Here is a 26,073-nt window from a genome sequence, read left to right on the forward strand (position 1 = left end):
TGGCTCCGTTTCCTGTGTTATGTTTCGGAGCCGATGCTCCGCTGCTGGCTGTCAGTGTGGGACTTAACCATGGACGGAGGACACAGCTGAGGAATCCGCATCCATGCTGCCCTCGCTTTATCAGGAATTTCTTCTGTGAACCTGGACTTTTCCCCCCTTCTCCTCTCTGGTTTCAGGTTAAATCTGTAGACTTTTTTTTTTTTTTTTTTTTTAAGGAGTGCGAACTTCACCGAGTTTCGCACAAATACTGGACTGTGGGAATACGACAGAGAGGACTGAGTGGGACTGCTGTGAAATTAGAGGATGGTGAGTGTTTTGTACCACTTGTTTAAAGTAGATAGTCATTATAGACTAAATATATTGTAGTGGGGAGGAAAAACATTATTATTGTTTATTTAGAAAAATGCAGTTAATCCCACATGTTTAGGATATATTCAAATGTGCCCATTTTATTAGTTTAGGTTGTTTAGCTTGCATATTTGAAATTCCTTTTCTGACATTGTCTCACAATAACAGATATTTAGCTGCTTTTCTGATCCCCACTTCTGAAAGTAGCACACTTTTCTTAATGGGTCTGCACTGATGGATGCAGAAGGGAAGCAAGTAACCTGAGCTAATAATAAGACTTTCCTGAGTGACAGAGAGAAATATTTAAAGTCCCATAAAAGCATAAGTCAGGTGCACCAGGTCTCACTTTAAGAAAACCGGTTAGTCAGCCTAGAGAGCATATGTTGGGTGGAGTGTGTACAGTATGTGAAGCAGCTTGTTGTGTGTTGGTGCATTACCGAGAGACAGGTTTTTCCTGGTTGCTGAATGCCACCCCCTGCAGCAGACACACCTAGGCTCAGCAGCCTGTGTGTAGCTCATCTTTGTGTTTTGGCAATAACTGCACAAGCCTTTATTATCTGTGGAAGAACATCTACTTTGGAAGTAATACAGACTTTTGTCGCCTTTATGATCCAGTTTCCCCAGATTAACTGGAGATGTGATGTTTACCTATAAGTGTTTCAAAGTACACAAAATATATATATTTTTCCCCCCATTATGACAGGTTGGAGACACTCTATTTGACTCCTCCTGTGCCTCTAGGCCCTGGGCAGCTTTGGGACAGTTTGTGTCATTAAAAAGCTTATTTTTAATCACACATTGGAATGAGACCTCCTTCATTCCCTCACCTTAAGTGTTGTGTTGAACCTGGAGGTCAGGTTGCCCCAAGGAAGGGCAAAAAGGCTGCTTAACCTGCACCATTATAATTTTGGACTTGAACTATAACTAGCAAACATAAACAGAATAATCTCCTGCTTCATTCGTGCTGTAATCCAGCAGCTGTGTGGCTTTTGCCACCCGTATTATCTCTGTATGAAAAAGCTCAAAAAAAGAAAATCCTTTCCAACGATTTACGAATCACGTGATTAAATTGTATAAATGGTATAAATGGATAGGAGAAGTTGATGTCTCAGCAAATGCTCATCTTGGTTTGTTTGTAATGTTTGTGTTTAATCAGAGGCTCACTTAGACAGTAGGAGAACAAGAATACCCTGATTTTCATCATGACTGTCTGGAGCAGCAGACACTGGCATTGCTCACTACTTCCTTCTCTTCCAGATGTTGAATTGTAAGATGGTACGGCAGCAGATGGTCTGCATTAGTTTTTCCAACAGAGATGTGGCTCTCCCTTGAACCCAAAAGCTTCAGACCTTCCACTGCTGTAGAGATTTGCTCAGGAATTCAAGCCCTGTGTCTGAAAACAGGCCAAGCACCCATCATGTGGACCTGGGGAACTCGTTAGGCCTGTTGCTTCAGCTCAGTCCGCTCCCACTCTCCTTTTGATCCTTTCCATACGTGCTTATATTTATCTGCAGCTCTTGCTGCCTTTGTGTTCCCACGGACCTCATGAGTGTTTGCTTATGTCATCGTAGGGCTTACTGTAAATCAGGGACAAGAGAAGCTTATAAACTGCTTGGAAATATTTTGCTTTGTAAATTTAATCTGCCATCAAGATTTGAAGCTGCTTATCAAGTTTTTCTGTACCTGTTTAATCCCCAGTGACACCCACCTTCTATTAATTTTCCACTTGACTTACAGCCCTCTCTTTTATTTCCTGTGACTGAGCCAAATATCTGTCTTCTGTTGTCGAAATCTTCTGGTAAAAACTATTCCTGTTTTAAAGCAATGTATTTGCATGCTAGTTCAGTATAAAGAATGTCTGTGATGAGGGTGGAGTAGCTCTCAAATAGTGCAGACTCATGATCCATTAATGATGAGATTTGCTGAATGGCTATAAATATTGATTTGGAACTTTAATCGTCCACAGCTGATTAGAGAGAGAACAGCGAAGCGACAGGTTTTGTCACTTAAAATAAAACCCTGTTTACTTATACTTATTTCTTCCGTAGTCTATGCAGTGAGGACACCGAGGCCTTTGGTATAAACATATTTAGAGAGTCTGCACGTCGTGTGATGTGTTTATAATTAGAAGAATGTGCTACAGCTCATTGGCTGGTCTGCTAATAAAGTTTGTTCCAATTACTTTAAGTGTTGCTGAAGTTTTCACCTTACCAGTTCCCTGACCTTCTTCATGCACCTTGGAAGTTGGTGAAGTTGGGCCAGAAACGTTTGGAGCTGGCTGTTCACCCAGAACACTTGGATTTTGGGAGCGGCACCAGCACTCACCGCAAAGGAAACTAAATTATGTCACCTAAGTTTTGTTTTTTTTGCCAATGAGACAACCCTAGATTGAGACAAGCATCAGTATGTAAATATGTGAACTGGTTAGACTGCTTCAGTTTCCTTATCTTGGCTAACAGGAGTCGCTCCTACCCCATTATTCTGCATACCTTGATTGATGTAGGCAGTTGTTTTAGCTACTGCTGAGTCTCTATCTTCTCAAACCTGTCTGTCCATTCTCCACTGACATCAACAAGTTATGCCATTCACCAGATATTTTCACCTTTTTTAGACTTTTCTGTGTTAACCTGAGAGATGCCTATGTGTGAAAATCCCAGTAGATCACCAGTTTCTGAAACCACGAGATCAGCCGATTTGGCACCAACAACCATGCCACATTCATAGTCTCCTTTCGTCCCAAATCTAATGCTCAGTTTAAACTTCAGCAAGTCACCTTCATCACACCTAGATGCCTAAATGCATTTGGTTGCTGCCATAAAATATAACTATTTAGCTCTATAGTTTTGGCTAATCAAAATTAAATCTGGTGATAAATGAGTAAAGATGCCAGCTGTGAGTAGGATGTCCGCCTTCACCAATGTTCTAGCCTCTTCTTTGTTTAAGCATTTTTTAAATATCAGATTTACGTTAAAACTTGCAATTTTTGAGTAAAAAGTTCTGTTTGCATTATATTAGGTCTCACATAATGTGTTACACATCTTCCTATCTGCCCCCCAGTGAATTTTTGTCTCTTTGGGAAGCACTAAATGTCAGAACAGGGCACTTCATTTTACGTTTAAAATGTTTTGAATCAAACATGTAAAGGATAAATTGGCATTGTTGTAAACACTCCTCTTTGAGTGAACATATATCAGAACAGTTTTATTTTGACTTTTGATTCTTCTTAAGCATCTTTTTCCTCCTTGCTCTTGGTTCATTAACTAAGGCAGTGTTTCGTCGTGCTGCTAATTTGCATGTGTGACTTCCCTGGATGGGGAACCAGGTCAAGCTCCTGTTGCTCTGCTCTGGTTATCTTCTCTGATAGCCTCCCATTGGCACACAGGAGTCATTGTTCACCCTCCTAGTTAATGAATGTCTTCCTGCATGCTTCAGCAGAAACCTTACATGTCCTTAAGCTGTCATTTTAGATGGTTTTGTCTTACTGGTCGCTGTTGCTAAACCCTGCTTTCTCATTAGAAAACCTTAATGACACTGGAAGTTAAAATGTTACTTATCATTACAAATGTGTTTGGATTTTTGTGGCTAACTTTGCAAGAAGCTGGATTCTTTCTGAAACTGTGGCATACATACTGAAGTTTTATGTCTGTTTATTTTAAAGAATTAGCTTCCTTTTTGCAGCCTCTGACTGTGTTTATTGTAAAAATTTGAAAAAATGACACTGAATTTGGTATGCAGTGTCATTCTTATTACTGAATCCCTGTTTTAAGCATTTGATTTCATTCAGATTTTGTTGTTTTGAGTTGGAGCCAAAAAACGTAATTTATGCATTTTTGTGTCATACTCTTGCTTTGTAATAAACGTAAGGGGAGTCATTCTGTGTAAAAAAAATAATCTAAAGGTTTTAAGATCAAAGAAGCTTAAGGTTGCTCATTGTTCAGAGACGAGCAATCATATTTCCAGCAGCATTCATCAGATTCAGGCTTTCGTTGTCAGTTTTGTTTTATTAATGTTTAAATTCCCATTAAATTGTCTGAAAACCCACACATTTCTGACATTTCTGGTCAGTATATTTAAAGATAGTCTTACTTGAATATCCTCAAAATAAGTTGTGTGTTGAAAATCTCTAAATTGTACACGGTGACCAATAAAGAACAAAAGGCGAGTCAACGCTTTAAAAGGGTTTGTCAGCTGTTATGAGAAAGAACTTACTATTATTAGGGGAAAACATTCAGAATTAGCTGTTTGACTCTTTTCTGGCAGGGTTGAGTCACTGTATTACTTCTATGGAGACAAAAATGTTCTCAGTCTCTGTCTGATTAATGTCTTGAGAGACTCTAAGTTAGCTTTTTGCAAGTCCAACAGAAATGACCAAATTAATTTGTTAAAATGAGTGCATGTATTGTTTTTTTCTTTCCTTTATAATGATCAAATGGCTTCTAGTGGATAATCTGCTTACTTTGAATCTTTAATCTTAATTGATAATATTTTATTGGTACAGTCAAGGAAGATGATCAAAAAACACTGAAATCATTTCTTCAGGACATTATTCGTGTTTCTGCTTTTAATTAAGCAGCACACCATTTCACACACAAGGTGTCAGGTGCGATGTGCCGGAGGGTCTTAACTGCTTAAAATGATCAGATTATTGTTAATGAGATTATAATTCCTGCTTTTATCAGGTAGTTAAACTAGTATTGGAACAATGGACTTTATGGGAACTTGGCTTATGTGAAATCATCCAGTCACACCCAGCAAAGATGTACAATCATGCAGCTCAACAGTTATACACACCTACATTGTCAGTTTAATATATACCTGTGACATTCATCACTTTATAGGATATGACACAATCAAAAATAAATCTCTCATCATTTGAGGTTTCTGCTGGTTGAAATTCTGAAGTGACCATATCTATGAGCTGTCAGTGCAGCTAGCGGGGGCCATCAATGTCCTTTTATGCTAGGATTTAATCACTTGTGTCAATGTTTTACCTAATATATACAGTGTCACTCACAGGCCTAAGCAAATATTGACTGAAGCATAAGCAGTGATAGATTTTACTTCTGCTGTCACATTTCCAAAATGGGACAGGCATTCCCTTTTTTAACGACCGCTTGGGTTTAAAGTTGAATAGATTCAATTTAAGAGCACAATTATACACTGCCTGGCCCAAAAAAAGTCAGCACCTGGATTTAACTAAGCAAACAGGTACGAGCCTCCCATTGGATAATTACTGCAAGGGCGATTATGTTTCAGCTGGCAACAAGTTATTTAACTCCAACTGGTGCAATAAGTTGATTCTCATTTATTAAACAACCATGTTGAAAGACACATCCTGTGGTCCTGGAAAAGATGTTAGTCTGTTTCAGAAGGGTCAAATCATTGGTATGCATCAAGCAGAGAAAACATCTAAGGAGATTGCAGAAACTACCAACATTGGGTTAAGTACTGTCCAACGCATTATTAAAAACTGGAAGGATAGTGGGGATCCATCGTCTTCGAAGAAGAAATGTGGCTGGAAAAAAATCGTGAATGATCGTGATCGGCGATCACTTAAACGTTTGGTGAAATCAAATCGAACAAAAACAACAGTAGAACTCCAGGCTATGTTTGATAGTGAAAGTAACAGCATTTTCACACGCACAATGTGAAGGGAACTCAAGGGATTGGGACTGAACAGCTGTGTAGTCCTAAGAGAACCACTAATCAGCGAGACTAACCGGGGAAAAAAAAGGCTTCAATTTGCTTGGGAGCATAAAGATTGGACTTTGGAGCAATGGAAGAAGGTCATATGATCTGATGAGTCCAGATTTACCGTGTTCCAGAATGATGGGCGCATCAGGGTAAGAAGAGAGGCAGGTGAAGTGATGCACCTGATCATATAGTGTCTACTGTACAAGCCTGTGGGGCAGCACAATGATCTGGGGTTGCTGCAGTTGGTCAGGTCTGGGTTCAGCAACAGATGAGAAGAATGAGGTCAACTGACTACCTGAATATACTGAATGACCAGGTTATTCCATCAATGGATTTTTTCTTCCCTGATGGCACGGGCATATTCCAAGATGATAATGCCAGGATTCATCGGGCTCGGATTGTGAAAGAGTGGTTCAGGGAGGATGAGACATCATTCTCACACATGGATTGGACCATCACAGAGTCCAGTCCTTAACCCCATTGAGAATCTATGGGATGTGCTGGAGAAGGCTTTGCACAGCATTCAGACTCTACCATCATCAATGCAAGATTTTGGTGAAAAATTAAAGCAACACTTGGTGGAAATAAATCTTGTGACATTGCAGAAGCTTATCGAAACAATGCTACAGTGAATGTGTGCCGTAATCAAAGCTAAAGGCGGTCCAACAAAATATTAATCTTTCACTTTCTTTTTGGCCAGGCAGTGTATACAGGTCCTTCTCAAAATATTAGCATATTGTGATAAAGTTAATTATTTTCCATAATGTCATGATGAAAATTTAACATTCATATATTTTAGATTCATTGCACACTAACTGAAATATTTCAGGTCTTTTATTGTCTTAATATGGATGATTTTGGCATACAGCTCATGAAAACCCAAAATTCCTATCTCACAAAATTAGCATATTTCATCCGACCAATAAAAGAAAAGTGTTTTTAATACAAAAAACGTCAACCTTCAAATAATCATGTACAGTTATGCACTCAATACTTGGTCAGGAATCCTTTTGCAGAAATGACTGCTTCAATGCGGCGTGGCATGGAGGCAATCAGCCTGTGGCACTGCTGAGGTCTTATGGAGGCCCAGGATGCTTCGATAGCGGCCTTTAGCTCATCCAGAGTGTTGGGTCTTGAGTCTCTCAACGTTCTCTTCACAATATCCCACAGATTCTCTATGGGGTTCAGGTCAGGAGAGTTGGCAGGCCAATTGAGCACAGTGATACCATGGTCAGTAAACCATTTACCAGTGGTTTTGGCACTGTGAGCAGGTGCCAGGTCGTGCTGAAAAATGAAATCTTCATCTCCATAAAGCTTTTCAGCAGATGGAAGCATGAAGTGCTCCAAAATCTCCTGATAGCTAGCTGCATTGACCCTGCCCTTGATAAAACACAGTGGACCAACACCAGCAGCTGACACGGCACCCCAGACCATCACTGACTGTGGGTACTTGACACTGGACTTCTGGCATTTTGGCATTTCCTTCTCCCCAGTCTTCCTCCAGACTCTGGCACCTTGATTTCCGAATGACATGCAGAATTTGCTTTCATCCGAAAAAAGTACTTTGGACCACTGAGCAACAGTCCAGTGCTGCTTCTCTGTAGCCCAGGTCAGGCGCTTCTGCCGCTGTTTCTGGTTCAAAAGTGGCTTGACCTGGGGAATGCAGCACTTGTAGCCCATTTCCTGCACACGCCTGTGCACGGTGGCTCTGGATGTTTCTACTCCAGACTAAGTCCACTGCTTCTGCAGGTCCCCCAAGGTCTGGAATCGGCCCTTCTCCACAATCTTCCTCAGGGTCCGGTCACCTCTTCTCGTTGTGCAGCGTTTTCTGCCACACTTTTTCCTTCCCACAGACTTCCCACTGAGGTGCCTTGATACAGCACTCTGGGAACAGCCTATTCGTTCAGAGATTTCTTTCTGTGTCTTACCCTCTTGCTTGAGGGTGTCAATAGTGGCCTTCTGGACAGCAGTCAGGTCGGCAGTCTTACCCATGATTGGGGTTTTGAGTGATGAACCAGGCTGGGAGTTTTAAAGGCCCCAGGAATCTTTTGCAGGTGTTTAGAGTTAACTTGTTGATTCAGATGATTAGGTTCATAGCTTGTTTAGAGACCCTTTTAATGATATGCTAATTTTGTGAGATAGGAATTTTGGGTTTTCATGAGCTGTATGCCAAAATCATCCGTATTAAGACAATAAAGACCTGAAATATTTCAGTTAGTGTGCAATGAATCTAAAATATATGAATGTTAAATTTTCATCATGACATTATGGAAAATAATGAACTTTATCACAATATGCTAATATTTTGAGAAGGACCTGTATATTGAATTAATGGCATCATTGCAATGTCAGTGTTTGCTCTGTCGCAATCGCAAATGACTGTTTGGATGCAGTATTTGGTAGGACATCATATTTCAAGTGCCTTGTGTGCCAATTCTGCATGCCAATAATATATCTGGCATGTTGGATAGATTTTCAGTGCCCTCAATACACATGCTTGGTGTGTATTTCTAGCAGTTGAGGTGCTAAAGTTTACAAATTGTGATAAAGAGGAAGCAAAGGAAGAGTCAGAAATGTTTGGGTTAATCTCGATCGCAATACTCAGCAACAGCATCGCAAAACGTTTTTTTTTGTTTTTGCTTCTTTTATAATTGTACCCATCCATCTGTATTTAGGGAAATCCTATTTGTTTTGTACTTTTTTTCAGCTAGCATACGTTATCTGCAGAATCTGCACAATTAAACTCAGACATGTATGCTTCACAGCCAGTGAACCTTCAGAGGAGAACAGAGGCATAGTGTTGGATTTGGATTGAGGCATTTCTTCTGAGCTGAGTGACTTGTCCCAGTGTAACATAAAAGTCACAGAACATCAGTCTATGGTTAAGTTTTCAGTATTTAATGTTCCAACCTGACTGGTTGGCTTGTGTAAGTACAGCTCTCAGAAGATATTAAAGAAAAACAAAGAACATATTTAGGTAACATTTTCTATCGTGGCGGCTGTTTTGAAGACATTAGTTGTAGCTGTGACCTTTTAGAGCGGACACAAGATTACACTTCTGTCCACCTTCTATTATAAAATGTCAAAAAACATTATTTGGCATGTTTTGAGAACAGTTGTACCAAATCTAAAAATTTATTTATTTGTAAAAATTTACAGTTGATGAGTTCAGGATCTCCTGCTACATTCTAAGTTGTAAAGGATGCATTGAACATTTATTAATAATAGATGGAAACACTGTTAGCTCCATTAGGTTCATCACTACTTGTTTAAAAAAAAAAAAAAAAACAGTAATAGGTTTATACATTAACATGTATTTGTGTGCATTTAGTTTAATCCCGGGTACATGCTTATTTTTGTTTTAGTTCAAATCACAAGAATATCTTTGGCACAGCTGCCAATGAATTATCTCCCTCTGCCTGTGTTTGGTGTGCCATGCTGCTCTAAAACTTAATCACTGCACTGAATAGTGTGTCTTTTTTTGTCTTGGATTTCAGTTGAGCTCCACCCTAAACCACATTGTCTTTAATATTACGTTTTATAGGCAGCCTTATTGCCTTTGCTGTTCATTTAAAGGGCTGATTAAGTTTTTAGATGTTGCAAATGAGCAGTTCTGAAGTTTCCTTAGTTTTTATCCCAGCAATTTAAAAGTTTTCACGTTGTGTTGAAACGTCTTAAGCCTCAAATCTGTTAAAATGGGATCATTGTGCCTGTTTTCATGTGTGGTGCTGCTGTGTTCAGCTCTGCCCGGCAGGCTCAACATTTTGCATCATTATAACCTGTAACCTCTCATGTTTCCAAGGCTGAGCAGAATTTAAATAAAGGTTTTTTGTTTCTTTGTCACACCTCAGAAATTTGAGATCCATCCCAGTCTGAGGCATCAAAGCACAGATGTTCATTGCCAGCCTGACGGTTAAACTGTTTATTCTGGTATATAAATTACTACAGGCACAATTTAAGCTGTGGAGATGACAAGAGAACTCATTGTGTCTTTTGGATTAATTAGCGATGCTTCATTTAGAAACTACACTTTGATTGTTGCAGTGGCTTCTTTATGCTGTTTGCTAGGCTGTAACTCAGCTGAGGTTCACTGACTGTGGTTGAAAGTGGAATGCCAGTTAGTTTCCATTGTCTCAGTTTGTGAACTGGTTTGTAGTTTAGGAATATTTAATATGCACTTTCTCTGTGTTCAACAGTTGACTGCTGGACGATAATATTCAAAGATATCATAACTGATAAAGGTATATCAGTTTTTCCAGGTTTTATGTTTCTAATCATTTTGTTCTCTGTTATTTCTAATTTAAAAATGTTTTCATGTTTGGTTAGTTTGTTTTTGAAAATGACTTCCTTTATGCCTCTGTTCCTGTTTTACTTCCTGCTCCTGTGTGTGAACAGTCATATGCTTTCCTACTCCGCCCATCATTGTTTTACCTGTGTGTTTTGTGTGCAGCCTTCCCTTTCTTTCATTTTCATACTATCTTTATTGCTAGAGTGAATCTGGAATTTCAGCAGCTTCTCGAGATGCCTCAAGAAGTCCAATTTTATAAACTTGCTAATCTTATTATCTTTAGATAAACATCAGATACACTTTAGTCCAAGTGGTACTTTTGTAAGTTTGTTTGCAGACGAGTGTTTCTCATGTATACTTGGAGGCAGCAGTGCTTTGTTTTTTATAATTTCAATCACTGAAGGATTTCAGTTTGTGGGTACTAGCTTTGTAATGCTCTGTGCTCCATTACCTTTTTGGATATTGATGTCTACTGTTGTTCTGAATTTTACAGTTTTGAGTACTTTTGTTAGTGTTTTTGGTGTGTGAACTGATGAAAGTCATGTAGAGAAGAAAAAAGTTATTCACTCCCTCATGTTTAAAAAGTAGAACATGCTAATGTAATGAGGAATAAATGAAGGCCATTCTATGACCAGAAAATGTCAGATGTGAAGGGATTAATAAGGGAGAGCTTATTTCATAAAGCTTGGACTTCAAGAAAGCAGTAGCCTCAAATAGCTGTGACTGAAGCAGATGCTGAGTTTTAAGGTGCAACCTTAACAGCCTGTACTGTGCTTAAGGTCACGACTGGTGGCTGGACATTCTCCTTCATGAATTTTGTGCTAGAATGTTGCAGAATTCATAATTCCATCAGTTACCCCCTGAAGCAGCAAAGCCCAATACCATCACTGTGCTTGAATGTCTTCATGATGTTCCTTTTATGAAAAGCTTTGGGGATCATCAGGATGTTGTTTGGGAAATGTGAGATGGGCCGTTGTAATCTTTTGGTCAGAACTCTCTCAAGGGTGCTATTTTTGTCTGATCTCTTTGTTATTGTTGAAACACACACAATAACTTTCACCGAGGCAAGTGAGGCCGGCAGTGTTTTAGATGCTGTTCTGGGTTCTTTTGTGACCTATTGGATGAGCCGTCAACATGCTGTTGGAGTAATTGTGTAGGCCAGCAACTTCTGGGAAGGTTCACCACTGTTCCATGTTTTCTCCACTTGTAGATTTTTGCTCACTGTAGTTCACTGAAGTCCTAAAGCCTTAGAATAGGTTTTGTAACCCATTCCAGACTGATAAATGCCAATTAATTGTTTCTCATCTGCTTTTTTCGTTTTCTTTAAACCAAAGCATGGCCTACTTCATGCTCTCAGATAGGTCCTATTTAAGTGATTTGTCAATTCTACAGCTCTGGCAGTAATAACTTACTCTGGTTATTGTCCAATAATAAAATTTGTTCGATGTAAGAGTAAAAGCGTGTCTGTAACTATATGACTCTTTTTGGAGAATCACAATTTTGCTTTAACTTGGAAAAATATTAGCATCTATGTATCAAAATATTTGCACCGCATGAATGAAAATAAGTTCTATATCTTTGTTGTGACCACAGGCAGATTTCCAGTTGAATGCAGCAGCTGTTTTCTGCTCTTTATGAATCAGACTGTCTAACGAGCAGGGCTTAGCATGATTTTATCCAGCTCTGCGAAAAGTTCAGAGGATCAAACCTTCTTGCACACAGCTTCTCCTACTCAGTTTCTGCTCTGACTCTCATCCCTGCTTATCTTCCCTCCTTACTTTGTAAAAGGGCAAGTTCTCTCAGTCAGCAGTTTTCTCGTCATCTGGCAGGATTTCCCACAGTGAGCGATCTCGGACAAAGCGCGAATGCAAGCAGAAGTGAGCAGGTGGATTTTCTTCTAGAAAAGTGGCAACCCCTGAGCTCTGATTAGTTTAGATTAAGCCAGAGATGGAGACAAATTATTCACAATCAACCCACATGTTCAGTTTAAATATGTGTTGGAGCTGTTCCCCGATGTTTGTTGCAAGTTTTTCTTCTTTCTTTAAAATTTCGAATACATAAATATTGTGTATGTTGTACTTGGTGTGTGTCCATTCAGAGGGTATATTGCCGATTTTTATACAGAATTTAAACATTTGTTCATTTCCAGAAGTTATTCTAATATTGTTTTATTATTTTATTTCTTCATTAACAAGTGATCTCAGAGTCTGACCTAACTTTTTCTAGTTAGTCCCACCTAAATGCTGGACTGCAACAGTTAACGGGGACTTGTTCACTTTTTTTGGTCAGTGTTTATGTACACTGCAGATTCTGCACCGATACAACAGGCCATTTCTCAAAAAATGTCCTACTTCTGCTCCTTTGCTGCTCTTTCAAAATATGATGGCCAAACACATGGCCACACTCCAGTAAAGTCAGTAACTCTCATGCACCTTAATTTATTGTTCATTTATAATACATTTATTGATTGATTAAAATTATTTTTTTCTATTTAGTTCACTTATATATTTTTGTCAGTTTATTTCTCACCTTGAGTTTGTGATTATTACTAATCTTTGTTTCTTTTTATGTTCCCTGAGAGTATTCTCACACTACAGAGCACCGAATGCTGTGCTCCATTAACCTCGGAAGTCGGAGCTGGAAAGTCAGAGTTTACATCATCTCCAAGTTGTAGCATTCCAGTTTCCTGCTTGTTTTTGTTCAAATTACTAGCAAAGTTATCAGCAGTCTTACAACAATAACGATAAACACTGTTCTACATGGTATTTCGTGCATTTAAACAGTGTGGAAACATCTCATATTATAAACACTGAAAAGTAGTACGTGTACGACGATACACATAGAATAAAAACTGCTAAAAACAGTAAAAGTAAAAACGTTTTACTTCTATTGCTGCGAGTTGCAGCCATCTTGAATGCGGAAGTCAGGTATGGTCATGTTGCCCGCCTTTCCGACTCCTAATTCTGACTTTCAGGGGGCGGTCCTGTTGAAATTTCCTACTCAGAAGTCGGAAGTTCCAACTTCCGAGTACAAATGAATGCATCATACAGAGGAGGATAATTGGACTGCACCACCAGGCCCTTACTGGAGAGGGGGAACTGGAACTTGTATTTTCTTTAGTTCAAGTTGTTTCTTTTATTTATCTAAAGAAATGTGTTTAAGGTTTAATGTTTGATTTCCGGGGCTGCACGGTGGCACAGTTGGTAGCACTGTTGCCTTGCAGCAAGAAGGTCCTGGGTTCGATTCCTGGCCTGGGGTCTTTCTGCATGGAGTTTGCATGTTCTCCCCGTGCATGCGTGGGTTCTCACCGGGTACTCCGGCTTCCTCCCACAGTCCAAAGACATGCCTGTTAGGTTAATTGGTCACTCTAAATTGACCTTAGGTGTATGAATGAGTGTGTGCATGGTTGTTTGTGTGTTGCCCTGCGATGGACTGGCGATCTGTCCAGGGTGTACCCTGCCTCTCGCCCATAGACTGCTGGAGATAGGCACCAGCTCCCCCGCGACCCACTATGGAATAAGTGGTAGAAAATGACTGACTGACTGACTGTTTGATTTCCTTCCTTGGTGTTTAGTTTAACAACAAACTTAACATTGTTGTTTCTTGCAGTTATTGATTGTATTTGTTAGTTTCCCCTGTTGTGTTTTTATTGGTCTGATCAGTTTGTTCACTTTTTTTGTTTAAGTTAAACTTTGTTTCTTTGATCCATTTTATGAGCTCGGTATAACCTTTTGGGGTTAAAATAAGAAACCTTATCTTTGAATAATTCCTGTGACTCCTGCCTTTTACATCGCCCATCACACACTGTTAAGTCTGAGATTTTTTGCTGCAAAAAGGATCTATCATGTTTCCCATCCTGTGAGCATTTATATATGGTATTGTTTTCTTTTCTTTGGGCTCTTGGTTGCACCTTATGATTATTTCTGCAGTGAATGCTGCATAATATATTGCCTGTCTGTGAAATATTGCCAAAAATGTCTAATTTTCAGGCTTCTCTGTTTTTTAAAAAGAAATTTAGAAAACAAAACATGAGAATTGTGTTGATTTTTCTTCCTCAATACATTTCTAAAAGGAAATAAATCATTAGCTGCATAGTTGGTTAGTCTGAGAAATATTAAAATGCACAATGCGGTTTACATATTGGTGGAGGTAGTGTTGTATTAAAATGTTTTTTATAAATAATTTTAAAAAGGCATTTAACTGCTTTTTCCCCTTCATTTTACCTAACTGTGAAGCTCATTGTGGTTCATACCTGCAAAGGTTGTTTAATATACATATTTAAATTTATAAATTGAAGCTCCACCAAGATGTTTGTTTCAAGCAGTGTGGCGTTGATTTAAAAACTGCTCTAAAGCGCATGGGAACACAGGAAATCAATAAAAGTCTGTATACTTTGGAAAATGGTTGGCAGTAGCGTAAAGAATACATAATTTACAGTCAGTGACCTAAAACACGCAAAACCACTGGTATGGCGATTGAACCATGCATCTTTTAGCGTCTGGCTGCATCTGCAGTAAAATGCTACAGTCCAGATTTTGTGAGAGTAGATTTGTAGGTGGTCAAACCACAATGTGATCTCCTGCATGAATAAATAAGTTTTCTCCGAAGCTACAGTGTTGTTTTTGAAAGAAACCTCTCATGAGGTGAACTAAGCAGTGAGAAACTCTAATTTTAAGGTTGTTTCCTGAAATGTGTAAAAAATGTTTTGCTGTTTTTGGAAATCTGTAGGTTTTTAGATTTATTGTTGTGTTTGCTGTAAATCCATTTCTGTTGCATGACTCACCTTGTTTTTATCTGAATTTTCTCTTTGCCTGAGTAATCTGAAACAAATATTTTCATAAATGTAAGAAGGCTGTGTTCTTCTAGAAGATTTAGTCTTAGAGCTTTGCTTCATTAGACATTCCTTCTCTAATCTGATGACTAACCAGGAGGCGTGGTCCAGGGCCGAACCTTAAGCTGTTTGTGGTGAGAATGACGCTCAGTGTTATATTTAATTTCACCACTTGTGGTGAGCTGTACATGTCAGTCAGTTGCTTCCAGCCTAGTTCTGAGTGACTTCTCTTGAGGATTATCTCACACTGAAGAAGCACTTCAGTTTGTCCCTATTTCAGAGAGGAGGATTGATTTTAGACGAGCAGAGCAGTCAGTTTCAGTCCTTGGTGGACTATATGTCCTTCCCTGGTGTGGAAAAGGGGAAAAAGAGAAAAATGTGGGGAACAGTGCTGCTTATGATACTGAATCAAACCCAGCCATTTCCTGTATGCAGAGCCAGAGCTCGGCACTCTCCATATTTGGTGATGGTATTTGCATGAAAGGAAAACCTGAGCTTATGGATCGGAACTGGGGTTGAGATTCCTTTGTATTAGAAGAAAAGCTCTCAGATTTTACCTTAGATAAACTCTTATTTGATGTAAGGAAACAATGCTCTCTTCTCTGCTGTTTACATCTCAAGTCTGTTGTGTTTTTAGCACAGTGTTTTGGTGACGTCACACTTTATTCTGCTGCATCTGTTTGTTTTTGCTCTGAGAGAAATCTGTGGATCCATAGAGACTGTTGTTATGCCTACTCTTGACTTTATATTGTAACAGATGTCCCTTGTGTTTATGCTCGTGTGTTTGTGTACACTGCTTTGATATTCTTATTCCACCACCACTACCCCACGGTCATTTTAAAAAGAAGATGTGATGAAATACACACCACAATTTGAGAAAGTGGGGACAGTATTTTGAATAACCTGTGGTAAAGATGAATTTGTGAAATGATTATCTGGTAAATCTGTGCAAAACAAAATGTTAATCTTGTAAAATAGCCACAGAAAAGTATAATGTTGAACTTTAATGTTGGTTTGTGTCATTTTATGCTTAATTGAAGTATGTTAAGGCTGGTGTTGTTGGATGTTAAGATATTTCAGGCTCCACTAGTAGTGTGCTACCCAGTGCATGGTAGTGTGGAGTAGTGGGATAACTGGAAACTTACCTTTAGCGAACAGCAGTCGGAACGTTCTCAGTCTGTAGATTCGGGGAGGTTCTCATGGAGGAATCGAGCTATACAGTAATTTTCCATCATTCTAATCAACTTCAACCCAAACCTTTCTTACCTGTTCAATCTGTTGGTACCTATCAGCAATGTGAAAACTTTCAGACACCTCAGTAAATATTTGGTTCTTTCAAAAGAAATGTTCATATATGAACATAAGCAATCAAGATCTGGACTTTGACTCGGCCCAGGACTGTTTATTTGTTCTTTTGTGGTTTTTCTGACATGTTGCAGGTTCTAATGATAGTCTTAAATTGTTCTCAAACACCGTCTGATTCACGGTAGAATTCATGGTGGATTCTATGATGACGACCTAGATAGGTCCTGCTGCAGCAAAGCATTCCCAAATCAGGACATTCCTACCTCCATACTCCACCGCTAGCATTAGGGTTTTTCTTAGAGTTCTGTTTTGTATTTTTGTTGGTTTTTTTTTTCATATCGACAGCATAAAATCATTTGCACCTCAATAAAACTGCAATTTCATCCATTTTGGGTGGGAATTATGTTTGAGGTGTCTCACCTGAAATCTCTTTATTATAATTAAATTTTACAGAAAATTCTAAATTGTTGCTTCTTCATGATTTATTGTTCATCCATATTAATTGAATAATCAGTAAACAGCCATATCCCTACATTTTAATATCGAAAAATACACAAGCTGTCACAATGAAAAGGAACAACATTGGGAGCATAGCTATTTAGTCACCCAAATCAGTGCTAGCATGGTTTTTGTGTCTTAATAATAATAATAATAATTATTATTATTATTATCATTGGGGTATCCCTCTTGGCTTTGTTTTTGTTTTGTGGTCAATGACATGTTGAAATCTGTGGTGCTTGGTTTTGAACACTAGATCTAAATCAGTTTACAATCTGGTAAAGAACTAATCATTCAAACATTTACACACTAAAATTGGCAGATTGTGTACTTTGTTTCTAGCATTACTGATGGTATAAATTTACTTTTGAATGGCCCTACTTGAAATGATTCTTGGCTTGAACTACAAAGGAAACATCTTCCTTCTTCGACAAACTGGGACTGTTTGCTGCAGCAGGCATTACAGGCTGCTCAGAATTGCTCCATACAATCTCATATTTAAAAATTACTATTCCCTAAGGTTGCATCGAAAGCATATAAAGCAGTACAGTAGTTATTTTGTATAAAATGTAGGAGTCAACATTGGATAGAAAAACCTTCTCAATTGTCAGTTTCAGCAGTAAAATATAATTTTATGTATTTGCTTTTACACTTGTTGAGGAGTTAAAATTGTATGCGAATGCAGAGAACACTATTCAATAATATAACCGGTCTTAGACCTAGAACAGACCTAAACGAAGTGTGAAAGTGACATTTCAACCATAGTGTCAGCATCTGCCATTTTGGACTTTGTTTTGGTTTTGTGTTTGTTTACTTTTTCAGTTATGTGTTTCTATTTCTTTGGGTTTAGTAGTTATGTTTGTTTATTCCTTCTGTCATCCTGATGTTAGTTTTTGTTCTCTCTCCTGCCCCCTAGATTTAGTAGTCCTTTCTCCACTTGCCTATAGTTCCCTTTGTGGTTGCTTTCTCATTTATTTATTACTTAGAATGGTTTTCTCCTCTGGTTATTATTATTAGTACAGTTCTCTTTTCCTTCTATGGCTTTTTCTTATTTAGTTTCTCGCTTAGTGCTTGTTCATTGCTAGTTAGGTTTATTTATTCTTGCAGCATTATTCTAGTTTATTAGTTCTCTTCGTTTATCCCTCTTGTATTAGTGCCTGCCAGTCAGTTATATTCTGTTATTCAGTAAGTCTGCTTATTTACGTAGTCCCTTCCACATCATTAGATTTAGTTCTTCCTAGAGTTACTTTTTACATCAGCTTATGTTTAGGTTTCTTTCCCTGTTCCTCCCAGTTTAGTTTAGTATTAGTTTCCCCTCCTGTCTCTGCGTTTCCTAGCTCTAGTCACCATACCAACTTCCATTACCTCAGCTCCCTTCACCTGGCCAGCACACCTGTAAGCATTCATCTGATTACTACTCCTCGTTCCCATTGTGTCGCCATTCACCTTCCCTGCGTTCTATCAACGGAAGGGACAGAACTGCTCCGTCACAATAAGCTTACCAATTTCATTTGTTCCCCGTCGCCTCATCCTGCAATGTTCCAGATCCTCAGCCAGTTTATCTCCTGCTATGTTCTCCTGGGTTCTTATCTTGTAAGTTCTGACTATTTCCATTAAACTAAGATGTACTCTTCTACCATCTGGATTCCCAGTGTTTCTCTGCATCATGGTCTGACCAAAATCAACACTCTGATACATAGACTGTCGTATCTGGCGGCTGTGGTGCAGCTCAGCAGCCAGCAGAAGAGTTTGGCTTTTCTAAGCACCTCCTGAATGTTTTTGCAAGGCCCTCCTTTTCTGTGCACCTACTCCCTCAGTTTACTGGAGAACATAAGGGCATTTTGTAAGTCTGCTTCCTTCACTGAACAGGGGGGTTCAAGCAAATGAGGCAATCCTTGAAACATTTGACATTTACCTCATACATCTCTAGTTTACTATGTAGCACAGAGATGTTATATGTATAGCAGTTTGAATACTTTCACTTCATGTTTGAGTCACAATTTTCTGGCACCAGTTTCTCTGCGGGTGGAAAAGCTCTTTACCCTTTTTGCAGTATACTAAATTAAAAGACAGAGCAGTTGAACAATATCAATTCCATTTAGAGACTTAAACTCCTGTTTAAGGAGTATTTTCTCTAGTGTCTAAAGCAGAAAACGCTTACATTTTTTAATTTTACCTTTATTTATACAGGTTGTTTCATTGAGATCCAGGATATCATTTACAAGAGAAACCTGTTTTAAAAAAAAACAACCACAAAAACATTAGAAACACAGTAACAGTACTGTTAATGTGTACAAATACTCAAAACATTCAGCTCTAAATAAATATTCAAATAAAATATGACCTAAAAACAGTAAAAACAAGTTTTATAGGAAGATTTCTTTATTTTTCTTATTTGAATTGTCCCAGAAGACCTCTCTGTGATACGGCCGTTCTCAGAGCCAACTCAACCATTACATTCAACCCTGTCCTTTGACAGTTTAAGCTCATATAATTCACATCTGGTGTGAAACCAACACAGAACATCATACTGGAAGTCGTGGTAGTGGTACTGGTCTGGGGCTGCTTTAGGACCAGGATAACTTGCTGTAATTGTTTGAACCACAAATTTGGCCCTGTACTAGAAAATCCTGAATGACAATGTTTGGTCCTCAGTTTGACCTTAAGCTCAAGTGGACTTCCGTTTATGCAACATAACAATAACCTCAATCATATCAGCCAGTCCACCTCTGAATGGCTCAAAAACAAAAAAATAAAGTTTTTTGCCAGGGCTAGTCAAAGTTCAGATATGATTGAAGTGCTTGTGACACGACCTTAAACTGGATTTTCACACTCTGAATTAGGGAATTATTATTTTTTTCACATTGAACCAGGTTGGTTTGGGTGATTTTTCCCATAAACAAAATCATCAACTGCTTCTTGTATTTAGTCTGTTCTTTTAATAATAAAATGTGTTTGTTAGGAAACTTTTTTAAGTGTGATGTAAAAGGAAAAACAGAAGAAAAAAAAACATTTCAGGGGGCAAGCATGCTTTCACCGCACTGTGGTTTCAGGCCGTTTGACTATCTCCACCGGTTTGTTCACTTCAACCCTTCATGTTGCTTAAGTCACCATAATCCATTAACAGGTTTCTTCTTCTTTTCCTTCTTCATCTTTTTTACTTAAACATAGAAGTCTAGATTTCATCCTTTTCCTTTTATTTGTCCGTTATTTTGAATGGGAGTGTAAGCGTTGCTCTTTGCTCTCCTTTTCAACCCTCATGAACCATGCCATATAAACAATCTTGACTGGAGTTAACCTTTTTAAAAACTGTTAAACAGTATGACCTGAAGACTCTCCAAACAACAATTTGCTCTTGCAGGATCACACTCCTGAAATTAGTCTGAAAAGCTGTTAACATTCCTCAACGCTGCTATAACTCTGTAAAGTGGCTCTAATACGGTTGCCTTAAATTAAACAATTTACCCTGCAAAATAGGAAATTATCCTGGTCCTTCCCCTGGACTGGGTATTTTAAAGTTAATTACTGAAAGTACAATTACTACTGGTTGCTCTTTCATCCTGGACTTTTCAATAGTTTTCTAGCTGTTATACAGTGCCTTGCGAAAGTATTCGGCCCCCTTGAACTTTTCAACCTCTTGCCACATTTCAGGCTTCAAACATAAAGATATAAAATTCTACTTTTTTGTGAAGAATCAACAAGTGGGACACAATCATGAAGTGGAATTAAATTTATTGGATGTGTCAAACTTGCTTAACAAATAAAAAACTGAAAAGTGGGGCGTGCAATATTATTCGGCCCCCTTGCGTTAATACTTTGTAGCGCCACCCTTTGCTGCAATTACAGCTGCAAGTCACTTGGGGTATGTCTCTATCAGTTTTGCACATCGAGAGACTGAAATTCTTGCCCATTCTTCTTGCAAAACAACTTGAGCTCAGTGAGGTTGGATGGAGAGCGTTCATGAACAGCAGTCTTCAGTTCTTTCCACAGATTCTCGATTGGATTCAGGTCTGGACTTTGACTTGGCCATTCCAACACCTGGATACGTTTATTTGTGAACCATTCCATTGTAGATTTGGTTTTATGTTTTGGATCATTGTCTTGTTGGAAGATAAATCTCCATCCCAGTCTCAGGTTTTCTTCCAGAATGGTCCAGTATTTGGCCCCATCCATCTTCCCATCAATTTTGACCATCTTCCCTGTCCCTGCTGACGAAACGCAGGCCCAAACCATGATGCTGCCACCACCATGTTTGACAGTGGGGATGGCGTGTTCAGGGTGATGAGCTGTGTTGCTTTTATGCCAAACATATCGTTTTACATTGTGGCCAAACAGTTCGATTTTGGTTTCATCTGACCAGAGCACCTTCTTCCACATGTTTGGTGTGTCTCCCAGGTGGCTTGTGGCAAACTTTAAACAAGACTTTTTATGGATATCTTTGAGAAATGGCTTTCTTCTTGCCACTCTTCCATAAAGGCCAGATTTGTGCAGTGTACGACTGATTGTTGTCCTATGGACAGACTCTCCCACCTCAGCTGTAGATCTCTGCAGTTCATCCAGAGTGATCATGGGCCTCTTGCCTGCATCTCTGATCAGTCTTCTCCTTGTTCGAGATGAGAGTTTAGAGTGACGGCCGGGTCTTGGTAGATTTGCAGTGGTCTGATACTCCTTCCATTTCAATATGATTGCTTGCACAGTGCTCCTTGGGATGTTTAAAGCTTGGGAAATCTTTTTGTATCCAAATCCGGCTTTAAACTTCTCCACAACAGTATCTCAGACCTGCCTGGTGTGTTCCTTGGTCTTCATGATGATCTCTGCGCTTTGAACAGAACCCTGAGACTATCACAAAGCAGGTGCATTTATACGGAGACTTGATTACACACAGGTGGATTCTATTTATCATCACCAGTCATTTGGGACAACATTGGATCATTCAGAGATCCTCACTAAACTTCTGGAGTGAGTTTGCTGCACTGAAAGTAAAGGGGCCGAATAATATTGCACGCCCCACTTTTCAGTTTTTTATTTGTTAAAAAAGTTTGACACATCCAGTAAATTTCATTCCACTTCATGATCGTGACCCACTTGTTGTTGATTCTTCACAAAAAGTTTGAGTTTTATATCTTTATGTTTGAAGCCTGAAATGTGGCAAGAGGTTGAAAAGTTCAAGGGGGCCGAGTACTTTCGCAAGGCACTGTATTAACTTTCTTTAGCAGTGTTCACCTAGGTTTGCATGTGTTGTTCTTTTCAGACATGGAGCAACATTCACATAATTTGTTTTCTATATCACACCTGTTGCAATGTAAACATTACATCACATATTTCAATACAAAGAAGGATTCCTTAAGGTACTGATACATAGAGGGTCGATGTTAATATTTTACAGGATAAACTCAAATTCGGACCTCTATAACTAGTATAATGTTTAACTCTCTTATAGGTTTTGGAATAAATAGATTTGGTGAACTTTTTTTCTTCATCTTTGAGGCTACATTTAAGCCATGTTTACACTGAGAATGTTCTGAAACCTTATCAGTCAGAGTTCATATTAAGAGAGTATGTGATGCATTTTATCCCAATTCAGCCAATGCAGTTGTTCAAAAAATCCCAGAGCTGAAACCAGCATGTTTTCTTGCAAAACCAGTCTTTTTATTGTGATGAAGCATATTACAATATGTATCATTGTTGCTGCAAACTAAGTAGATGGATGTTTTTCCAGGTGGTTAGATCCGTATGCAGTTTCTGTTTGGTTTAGTTTGAAATCAGCAAATGCTGCCCTGTGCAACACTTAATGTGAACAAAAACATAATTTCATATACTAAGCTATATGCTTTTCTCTCTGCTTTATGTTTTGTGTAACACACCTTATTGAAATATGGCAGATATCTAATGTCCTGTTGTGATGTCTTTATTCGCTTATAACAAGGGGGACCAACAATATGGTAAAACAATGTAGGAATAAAGGCTGAAGTGTTAATTAGAAAAAAGTCTAGAACATAAAGTTGTTTTAGCCTTTTGAGATTAATGGGCTTTTTTTTACACTGAATGAATTACCTGCTCCAGAGTAATTTTGGTTCACATTAAATCAGCGCTGCGTCTTGTTATTGAGGTTTACATTTATTTCTGCCTCTATTAAAACAAAAAGAACCAGACTAGAGATGTATAACCTGGCCAAGACTGATTTTATGTTTTCTTTCAGGTCTGAGCTACTTCTGCTAATGCTGCTTAAGGTTTCATATTTTTATTTTTATTCTAAGGATCTCTAAAAGAGAAACAAATGTGCTGAAGGTTCCCAACTAGAGGTAGTTCTGAATTCAAGAGAAAATAAAAGGATTACAAGATCATCCCTATTTATGCATCAAAGCATATGTCCCTAATCCTAATCTGATTCTATTAAACTCAAAAAGTACATCCCCTTGGTTGATGTGTTTGCAGAGTAAAATTTGTGGGAGTATTTAATTGGCCTGCCTATCACCAGTCAGAGGCGAACGAGGGAAAACTGGCCATTTCTGATCTCTGGCTGATTGATTGGCACAACTCTACAGGAAACACATGGCTAACACTTAATCATTGTAACATTTTGAAATAGTCAGTGCACAGCATTTAAAGTTTAGCCAAAACATTTCATACCCCGGGGAGATTTAGGTTGAAAATAATCTTTTAACTTTACCAACATGTTTCTTTTGACTGGAAGTAATATTAACATCTTGGAGCAGCCCAGCCAGAGTTCAACTTCAACCTCACAGAGAATATGCAGAGGGATCTAAAGATTAAGGTGTTGGCAAAGAGACCTTCTAACCTCAATGACTTGGAGCTCATAAACAAAGATAAATATTCAAAACGCCAGTGGAAATATGCAAAAAGCTAGTTAGCAAATATAGGAAATATTTGATTGCTGTAATGCCAATAAAGATTTTTTTCCACAAATTCTTGTGAATGGTATAATTTAATTTCCAACATGCATTTTTTTGTAAAATAAAATAATTTAAATTATCAGATTAGTTTTTTTTCCAAATTGATTCTCATTTTACATTGTTTTTCTGTCTTGAGAAATGGCTTTATTGTTGAATGAAAATAATTTTAAACCTAAATCTGCCAGATATATAATTTAACATTGTGTCCTGTTCATAGTATTTTAATTACAATTTAACAACAATAGAATATTGATAAAATTAGATATTTTTCTATTTAATCTTTGAAATTGGTAATCCATCCCATATTTTACCCTAAAATAATGTCTATTCCTGTTACTGTTCTATTGTACGCTGTTAATACATAGTCTAAATCAGAAATATATTCCCACAGTATAATTCTGACAATAATAACAAGACAGATGGTTTCTTGACCCTAAAAACAAGAGCACATTTTAGAATCAAGATTTAATCCTAGGAGGGAAGGAAATGATTTGAGGTTTTAACTTTTGATTTTCTGAACATTTAAAAAATTTTGTTAGAAACTGAAATTGGCCTTTTGACCTTTTTTAAAGGAAGGTAATTCTTATCAAAGCTATTTGAGATCGTCATTCATTTTGTGTTACTCACTTAAAAATTTAAAGCATTAAAATGATCTCAAAATTGTCCTTCTGTTAGAAATCTTAACTTAATCTTATATGCAGATGTTTTAGAGTGAATGCATGAATTTTCTCTTTCCTGTAAAATGTTTAATTTGCGGCTTTCTTCTTCCCTGCGCTCATATTTCCTCACTGAAGATTGGGGAAGTTTAGAGTTAACTTGTGTGTTGACTACTGTCCCACATACTCAGTGTGGCTTTTGAGTTGTTGTCCATCCAGGAGAAAGAGACTCACTCCTCGCAGCACACTATGACCCTCATCCACAGTAGCCAAGCGGCTCTGACTCATAGCACATGATGAATGACCTCAGATCTCCTGAGACAAACTCGGCTGAAAGAAAACCAAGGATGTAGGGGGAAGGAGGTTTGGGATTTGGAAAAAAAGTCAAGTCTCGGCATCTTTAACACTTGAATAAATAACACACAGCAGTTGTGGAAATCTGAACTTGCATGATTTCAAAGTAAACATGGTTCACAGTGTTAAAGGAATAAAAAAGATTTGCACACGTTGACTTTTCAGCTTGTGGTTAGTTCAACAGGAAGATAAAACCCTCACTGCCTCAGGTTTTGAGCGGGCTGAAAGGCCTTGGGTGGTGTATTGTATCAGTGCATCTGGTGCACCGTGATGTCAGACTCTAGATCTGTTCATGCCATTGTCTTTCTCCTAGTGAACTAACAATTGTGCATTGTGTGTGTTTTTTGTTTCAGGGGAGCCGGGGCCACTACCGGTACCACTGGCAGAGCCACAATGTCAAGCACAGCGGCGTGGATGACATGGTCCTGCTCAGCAAGATCAGTGAGGACAGCATCGTGGACAACCTCAAGAAGAGATACATGGATGACTACATCTTTGTATCCTTTGCTTGCACTGGCTGTTCATACCCCTGTGAGAAATGGTCGAGCCACCTCATTCCCACTTTTCCCAGAATAGCTGAATGCCTGTTCACTGTGACATATTAGCAGTGAGTAATCCTCAACGTCAGTGTTGGAAGGTGGCAAATTCCCCCTGAGATCCCCCTCTGTCATGAGAAGGTGGGAAAGGGCCTCTTTGTATGTACCCTTACCCAAAACTCCGACTGCTGTTCCTGCTGTGCGTCAGACGTGCGCACTATTATGTTTCTCTATTATGCAATCTACATATTGGAGAAACGCCTGTTCAGGGAATCATTCTGTACTGGATTTTGATTCAGTATTCTGCACAAATACAACATTTAGGTTTTCAACATGCAGCTTTTGCTGCAGAAGTAAGCTGCTTATGACGTACAGCAAGATGAATGAATGAATGAATACCTTCTTTGAATGTTCTCAAAGCGGCTCATTGCATGAACCTCATCGCCTCTCTGGCAGTGCTTAGGATCATGAAGTTTAGTAAATGCTGGCTGATTTGGGCTCTTGAGCACTGAGTCAGGCCTTTGATTTGCGTCAATAAATAGCTGTAACTGGGAGGTCTCCCTGTTAAGGCTGTGGGTCACTGTGGGCCACCCACAATAGCAGCTTTATTTGCCATGAGCGGCCTTCTGTGTTCGGAGCATAAAACCTC

General features: G+C 38.6%; 1 protein-coding gene across 3 annotated transcripts in view; it reads left to right on the forward strand.

Annotated features, from left to right (window-relative positions):
- Positions 1–10: 10 nt before the first annotated feature.
- Positions 11–26,073, forward strand: part of myo1ea (myosin IEa) — a 64,598-nt gene continuing 38,535 nt past the window's right edge. Inside the window, exons 1-2 of one of the 3 annotated variants that reach the window (XM_047364128.1) lie at positions 11–306; positions 25,242–25,385. In XM_047364128.1, coding sequence (XP_047220084.1) covers positions 304–306; positions 25,242–25,385 — 147 coding nt within the window. In that variant the 5' untranslated portion in view covers positions 11–303. Of the gene's footprint in view, positions 307–18,432; positions 18,558–25,241; positions 25,386–26,073 lie in introns of those variants that run through there. The other 2 variants (XM_047364127.1, XM_047364126.1) reach the window with 2 other exon arrangements.

This window comes from Girardinichthys multiradiatus, chromosome 4, assembly GCF_021462225.1.
Source record: "Girardinichthys multiradiatus isolate DD_20200921_A chromosome 4, DD_fGirMul_XY1, whole genome shotgun sequence".
NCBI lineage: Eukaryota > Metazoa > Chordata > Actinopteri > Cyprinodontiformes > Goodeidae > Girardinichthys > Girardinichthys multiradiatus.